The 7,991-nt window shown below is 33.5% G+C and overlaps 1 protein-coding gene and 1 pseudogene across 1 annotated transcript; both read right to left on the bottom strand.

The window, feature by feature from the left end:
* LOC107713021 (coiled-coil domain-containing protein 74A-like) overlaps positions 1-2,103 on the bottom strand; it is a 6,605-nt pseudogene extending 4,502 nt beyond the window's left edge.
* Positions 2,104-2,310: 207 nt separating this feature from the next.
* Positions 2,311-6,850, bottom strand: LOC107713035 (transmembrane protein 127). Its single transcript, XM_016518452.1, has 4 exons — positions 6,530-6,850; positions 5,213-5,546; positions 4,499-4,663; positions 2,311-3,783 (listed from the first exon to the last, which is right to left on the bottom strand). Exons 2-4 carry the CDS (start codon positions 5,448-5,450, stop codon positions 3,473-3,475), a joined length of 714 nt encoding a protein of 237 aa, XP_016373938.1. The 5' UTR covers positions 5,451-5,546; positions 6,530-6,850; the 3' UTR covers positions 2,311-3,472.
* Between the last annotated feature and the right edge of the window lie 1,141 nt (positions 6,851-7,991).

Here is a 7,991-nt window from a genome sequence, read left to right on the forward strand (position 1 = left end):
AAAAATTATTTTTTTAATAAAAAATAATTATAAAAAAACTAAATAAATAAAAAAATTATATCTACTAATACAAATGACAAAAACACACAACAAAATTACTAAAACATGAATTAATATTAAAACAAAATATGAAAATACAAACTAATTTAAAATGTTAATAAAAACTAGTAAAGTATCTCAATAATACTAAAATGTATAAAAATGATATCTACATATTAAGAACTAATAAAAACAAACAATAAACAACAAAATTAAAACTTTAACTAAAATTAAAACAAAGTATAAAAATAAAAACTAATTCAAAATATTAATAACAACTATAAAAGTATCTCAATAGTATTAAAATAACACTGGATATCAGTTTGCAGTAAACAACAAAACAAGAAACAATAAGAAGAAATAAGATCTTTCCTCTGCACAGGTTAATAGTCTTTAAGGGTCTTTCTAAAGCAAATTGTGCATCATTGCATGAGCATATTATGAATGTAATTATGAAAAATTAGGCTTGATAAAACCTAGCTTACCTTTTGGAGAATTTTCATGTTCCATAATCAGCTGATACTGTAATTCTGTAAAAGAAGTAAATATTTAAGTGTAAAAAATAATATGCAAGTGTGCATCAAAACGGGTCATTCTCAGATGAAAACTGTCTTTTTGTGCTTTATTTGTATCCACAAGACTGAACTGTGACAATATTTAAACTAGTTTATGGAAGTAATGCAAACAAATGTTAAAATGTACCTTCAAATACTTTTGAATGTTTGCTTTTAAGTAGAATGTCAGCCAATTTGCATCTTCCTTACATATGAATTGATATCTAACAAGTTAATTGGTTATCTAAAATGTTAAAGTACATCACACGTAGATTTGGCATTTAAAATTTAAATTAAAATATCATGTCAGTATTATATTTAAGCAGAGAGCTCTCGGATTTCATCAAAAATATCTTAATTTGTGATATAATACTTTTGAATGTTTGCTTTTAAGTAGAATGTCAGCCAATTTGCATCTTCCTTACATATGAATTGATATCTAACAAGTTAATTGGTTATCTAAAATGTTAAAGTACATCACACGTAGATTTGGCATTTAAAATTTAAATTAAAATATCATGTCAGTATTATATTTAAGATATTTTGTTCCTCAATTAGGTTTCAATTCACATTTCCCCCTTTAAAAACAATGGTTTGTTCTTTTTTTTTTTAAATTAGACATTAAAGACATAACATGCAACATTTACGACTTTAACAAGACATCCAAAAAGATAACACAATTAAAGGAATGGGTTTACATTACATAGAAGAAGAAAAAAAGACAGCATATACCCGTTCAATTTTCAAGTAACTTCAACTCTTTAGCGAATAAAATTGTATCTCTACATTTTTTGTTATCAATACATTGGAGAGACTCAAAATACAAATGAAAATCAGTCATAAAGACCTTCAAACAGGGTTTAGAAAACAATGGTTTGTTCTTTCTTACATCGCACTTGAGGAAGTGACATCATCAGCAACCTTCTGACCACATGCCTGAAACAGAAATAAGTTTGTTTTACAGTCTTTATCAGTATTTCATTATGTTTGGCCTTAGTATTTCAGCTGTTTTGGGGTAAAAACATTTTAACTACTAGAATATTGGGGTAACATTGTGCCTCTATTGCGTTCCTCCGGTGTCTATGGCAGTTTTCATCCTGCTGTTTTTGACCTTTACTGGTAAAATTTGATTTTTTTCAAAGTTCAGCAAACTTCTCAAATGAAATGATGAAAAAATTACTTGAAAAATGTTCAAACTGCACCATTTCCTAAGAAGGACTGCAATGCAGCACACCTTTATTAACACGCTTCAGATCTTCAATTTCTGAATGCAGTCTCTCCAGTGTGTCTTTATGCTGTTGTTGGAGGAACAGAATATCTTTCTCCAGAGATGCGACGCGTGCGCATCTGTCCTGGGCTGAGCAGCTGCTTGTGGGCTCTTGATGTCCACAGGTGGAGATCTGACCATACAGTCACTGGACAGATGTCTGGGGTATCTCACCCGGTCCAGATCTCGAACCCTAGTCCAGCTGGGCAGGTTTCGCAGGGGTGGCAGATTACTGGTGGACATGGTGCTACTGGGATGAATATTAGATTATTAATTCATGGAATTTAGGCTCATGTTTTTGTTTATAAACACAATATAGACCTTGAATGAGACCAGCATCTCTACGGCGCATTTTAAAGCTGAAAACATTGTTCATTTTATCGCAAAAATATGCTATATAAGTCAGCGATTTCGACGTGCGCACGTATTGAGGAAACACTCACGCACACGTTATTTGGACTCCATTTTTTTATTTTTTATGTCAGTAAACGTATTTCAAATGAAACACAGAAAGGAAATGTGAAATAAACTAGAACACAAAACCACCAGAATACTAGAAAAACAACCAAAACTGTATGCAAAAGTGAACAGCATGTGTGAAATCTGAACAATTACAGTCCATTTAGGCAGCACATGTGCAGTATCAAATGTCATGCAGTGATTTTATCAAAAATAATCAGACCAGAGCAAAAGCTAGACAAGTGAATCGTGGGTACAATCATGATCGAATGTGTTAAGACTCGTTCATAGCTCACACTATTACTATCAAAATACAGCAAACACAATTTCACTAAAAAAAACAAATCCAAAATCCAATTAATATACAACACACTCACAATGTGATGTTGGCAAACCTGAAAACCTCCAAATTGCAGGTACATAAAATATCCGCTTTCTAGTTTCTTTGAGAGTCTGTTTCAACCGGGTAATATATAATAAATAATTTGTCCATCCATCTTGGGTATTTGCGGCTATATTTGCATTAAAGTAACATTACAATAACTGATTAAAAATTAATCCGGAAGTGTGCAGATATGGCAGCATCTGTAGACTGATTAATTAAAATAAATAAAAGGATACTTTGATAGCATGATAAAAAGTGACCAATTGAAAAACAGGAACAAAAGTCGAAAGTGCAGCTCAAAATTTCAAATGGAAAACATGATAAACCTTTGACGAAACAGAAAAAGATGCCTTTGGAAAAAATTCCCCACAGTACGCCAAAGAGGCTGCCGGTAAATGCATCTTCAACAAGCATGATGCCCTTCAAGTCTTTAATCAACAATAAAGCGTGCCCAAAAATACTCTGTTTTCTAAATCTGTGTGGGTTTTTATTGCCAGATACATGCAAACTACTGCACGATGAATTCGAATGGAATTCTACAAGCAATGCCATAATTATTCTCTTTGATTTATTCCATGCACGCAAGCTCTGTCTGCCAAAGGAAAACGCTCATTTAAATGCGTGCATGGATATGGGCATTCTGCACGATCTGGAATACTGAATAAATATTCATTCTTGATGGCGCAAAAATCTGAACATCGTTGCTTTATCTGAAGGCCAAAGGTGTGGCATTGGGCAGAGAACATGTGGGGTGACGGCGGTTGGCGATCAGGGTGTGTAGGCCGGTGGAGGCTGGAATTGGTTGGCAATGTCGTAGTCAACTGGGTATGTTTCACTGCTCTCCTCCATCTCTGAGAGGAGCTCCAGGGCCTGCTCCTCCTCCTCGGTGGGGTAATGACGGAGCAGGTTGGCCGCCGTGGCTAAAATGGAGGCTCCGCCTGCACCGGCCACCAGGTAGAAGCTGATGGCAAAAGTGACGTAGATGAGCGAGCCGTGGTACTTCTTGTGCTGCTGCTGCAGGGACAGAATCAGTTCCGAGGCCCAGTAGCAGAAGCCGATCACTGTAGCGCACTGGAGGACTGCAATACAGAGTCATGAAGACATTAATGGGACACTTCTCCTCAAAAAACTGTGCTGAAAATCCTTTACCTAATTTAGTGTTCCCATCAAAAATTGCTTATATAGCCTATCCTTCATTACGCTATGTTCTCAACAAATCTTGGATTCAATCTTTTTGTCAGCTTGTTTTCTTTCAATTAGCACACGTTAGGTATTTCTTCTCTGAACACTGACTGATCTGAGCTTATGCACCTCAGTTTTTGAGTGAAAAAAAAAGCATTTTTGTGGATAATTTTGGCAATGTTCACTTAAAAACTGAGGTGCATAAGCTCAGATCAATGAGGCCCACGATCAGTCAGTTCCAAAATGAAATCCAAAACTTATTAATAGTTGAAACTAGTTGGAAAAAACAAGTTGACAAAAAGACTGAATCCAAGATTTGATAATGAGAGATTTATAAGCAATGTTTTGTAGGCTGGTCAATTTTGATCAGGAACACCACAAATTTTATTATGCCTTTATGACCTTTGTGAATTTTTTTTTACTTTTGGTGACCACGACTTTCAATAGAGGAACAGAAACCTCTCAGGTTTTATTAATTATAGTCTAATAGTTTTGGTTAATGATGTTTGAGTTAATGATGACAGCATTTTCATTTTTGGATGAACTATACATTTAATGCTACAAAAAATAACTATATTTATATTAAGAAGTAAATCCTTCATGAATGCGTACCTGTGAGGATGTGAGCGAAAGCGTATCTGCGTGTGATCTTGAGGGCTGGGTGTTTGGGTCCAAAGACATCCAACAGAAAAGCCGTGAGGCTGCACAGAATGCCCAAGAAACAGAAAGCAGCAATGACCCGCAAGAGCAGGATGGACTGAGAGTTGATACAGTAATCTGTGAGAGAGAATGAACAAAACAGTTTATCATAAAAAATGCAAGTAAAAGAACTCCATTTCAACTTCAAATTGTAATCTATGCACACTACCATTCAAAAAGTTTGCGGTTTCCACAAAAATATGAAGCAGCACAGCTGTTTTCAACATTGATATTAATAAAAAGTTTCTTAAGCAGCAAAATAATGTTTCTTGAGCAAATGAGTATATTAAAATTATTTCTGAAGGATCATGTGACAAGATTAACAAAAAACCACTGGGTGGATTTTTATCATTTTAGGGTGGTTGTGTACACACACTGCCAACACACATTTCAGTTCAAACAACTTGTAAAAGTGCATGTAGCATTATATGACCCCTTTAAAATTCAGCTTTGAATCACAGCAAAAAATTACATTGTAAAATCTATTCAAATAGAAGACGGTTGTTTCAAATTTACCAATATTACTAATGTTGTATTTTTTGATCAAATAAATGCAGCCAGGTGAGCAGAAGAGACTTCTTTCAAAAACCTTACAGACCCCAATCTATCTCAGTTTGGGATACCAACCCTCAATGAGTTTGTCATCTATATATCCCAGGACGTCTGCGACACCGAGCTCCTTTCTGGGGCAGGTTCCTCCATGGACGCGGAGCCAGGCTGGTTCTGCCAGGGCTGTACAGAGTGCCGTGATGGAAAGCGCCCCGGGCAGCGCGGATGCTAAACTCCGCTCTGGTTGTTTGGGTAGAGCCGTTCCACTTCTCCTCCTCCGGTTTCCAGGCGCAGCAGTTCCCGGGGGTGCGTACATGGTCTTAAAAGCTCTGAAAACCCTTGATTAAAACAATAAAACTCAAATATACTGGAGTGAGAGTGGACAGAACTGGGGTTTGACCTCCGCCGGGCACTACAGATGAAACAAAATAAAACAAAAACAAAACCCAAATCTTGTTACAGTAATCTGGAGCAAAACATGAGACTAAGTGTTTTAATTAATGGTAATTACTAAGAACTGACTGGAACAGAAAGAGAACATTTGTACTATGTTAAGAAAATTATCGATTGATTATGTAAATTATAGATCATTAATTAAAGCAGTAAAAGCCTTATGTAATCAATAAAATAATAATATTAAAAATGAATAATAATTTACATGTATGCATTCAGCAGATGCTTTTATCCAAAAGTGACTTATTTATATTATTTTTAGTAATGAAACTACTTATTATTAATAATGAATTATAGTAGTGCTGTCAAACGATTAATCGCGATTAATCGCATCCAAAATAAAAGTTTTTGTTTACATAATCTATGTGTGCGTACTGTGTATATTTATTTTGTATATATAAATACACACATGCATGTACATATTTTGAAAATATTTACATGCATATATGTATATTATTCATATAATTTATATTATAATTAATAATAATTTAATTACATTATTATATTATTTATAAATATATTTAATATATAAACATAACATATTTTTCTTAAATATATACATGCATGCGTGTGTATTTATATATACATAACAAATATACAGTACACACACAGATTTTTTAACACATATAAACTTTTATTTTGAATGCGATTAATCGCGATTAATCATTTGACAGCACTAAATTAAAGTAAACTACTGGTAGACAGACACTGATGATAGATTAACCTACCTGTTTCCAACTTTTAATCATTATTATGTTAAATGATTGATTACTGGTCAGAATAAACATACCCACTTAATAACAGAAGAATAATACATAAACAATACTGTGTTGTTGTTTTTTATCTTCCTGTTATATAACAAAATATTAATGGTGTATTATATAGGCTATATATACCGGTATATATAAACAAGTATACATTTTATTTAAACCGTATATTTACCTGTTTGCTGTAACTGAAGCTCCTCTGTCAGTTTTTAATCAGATTTGATCATTTATGACATGAACTGGCCTTACACCTTCACAACACACACAAAACCCTTTAAAACCTTCTCAAATCCCACCGAAATGTAAAGCAACTTAATGAAAGAAATACATAATGTGTTCAGTTTCGAATTATCCTGCTGATCGCCGCTATATCGTAGACATTTTCGCGTGTTTTATTGTTGATTTCCAGTAAAAACATAAACAATAGTCCGTCCACTTCCTCCATCAGACGGAGAGCTTCTCCTGTCTCAGACTTCCGTTTCCTGTGTGTTGCCGTTTGAACCCATAGAGGTATATACGTAGATGCCTCATTAGCGACTGTTTCTATGGGCCGCTATACGTAAGCCGTCCGCCATACTGTAACGGTCAACTTGACGTCATTCACCATAGTAATCACTGAATATTCGAAAGATGCTCTGTGCGAACCTACAGTATGGTGAATGACGTCAAGTTGACCGTTCCAAGATGGCGGCCGCATCTACGTGTCGTGCTGGAACGGTCGAATGGGGACTCTACTGTATACATATCTATGTTTGAACCAATCAGACGCGTCCTTCAGCAGACGTCCGTCCTCGAGCATGTGTATGACGTTTAAAAAGTGTGAAGAATCGAAACTATTCTGTATGTGATGCAATGTAAGATTTTCCAAAGGATGTTTTATTGTTTTATGAATATACCGATGACTTCAAAATTTGGTATATTGTGAATTTACTCATTATATATGGAAAATTCTTTATCCACAAATGTAAAAGGGCAGTGGAAAAACATAATTTTACTCATTTTAAAATAGAAATAGGCCTAGGTCACTACCTGTACACATTAAAAGAAACAAGAAATAACAAAGCGAGAAAAACTGTAAATTCTTTTAAAGCCTTAAATTTGAATAACTATTTGTACTTGTTTATGGACACGTGATTTTCTTATCACTTTCCCTACTTTATTTATTGTTTTTGCTTATTATTGTATTTGTTTCGATGTAATTTATGTTATTGCCCTTGAATGTTTATTGTTCTAATAACTGCAATAAAATAAAAAAGTAAGATTTTCCCCTTCATAATACAGTATGTTCTTCATGCAGAGATCATTCCACTCTTATTTTAACTCTTCCACTCTTATAAACGTAATAAACTAAAACTGAAATTGAAGTCGTATGCTTTCAGTTAAAATAAAACAAAATGTAATAAATTAAAACAAATAAAATAATTAATAACATTAATAAAATAAATAAAATATAATTACAAAGCAAAATTAAATTAAATAATAATAGGTCTCACTGTATTTGAAAGATTTTATCGTCAACCATTAAAATAATTACATAAAATCTAATTTTCTGCTAATTTTTCTATGTTTTATTTTATTTTATTTATTTTATTTTATTTTATTTTATTTTATTTTATTTTATTTTATTTTATTTTATT

This window comes from Sinocyclocheilus rhinocerous, unplaced genomic scaffold (genome assembly GCF_001515625.1).
Source record: "Sinocyclocheilus rhinocerous isolate Xijiao unplaced genomic scaffold, SAMN03320098_v1.1 scaffold448, whole genome shotgun sequence".
Classification (NCBI taxonomy): domain Eukaryota; kingdom Metazoa; phylum Chordata; class Actinopteri; order Cypriniformes; family Cyprinidae; genus Sinocyclocheilus; species Sinocyclocheilus rhinocerous.

What these genes read in the sequence shown, in the direction of transcription:
- LOC107713035 (XM_016518452.1), bottom strand. Translation starts at nt 5,450, where the DNA reads ATGTACGCACCCCCGGGAACTGCTGCGCCTGGAAACCGGAGGAGGAGA. An exon ending in AGATGACAAACTCATTGAGG is followed by an intron (nt 4,664 to 5,212) that starts GTTGGTATCCCA and finishes TCTCTCTCACAG; the next exon opens with ATTACTGTATCAACTCTCAG. An exon ending in TTTCGCTCACATCCTCACAG is followed by an intron (nt 3,784 to 4,498) that starts GTACGCATTCAT and finishes TCTGTATTGCAG; the next exon opens with TCCTCCAGTGCGCTACAGTG.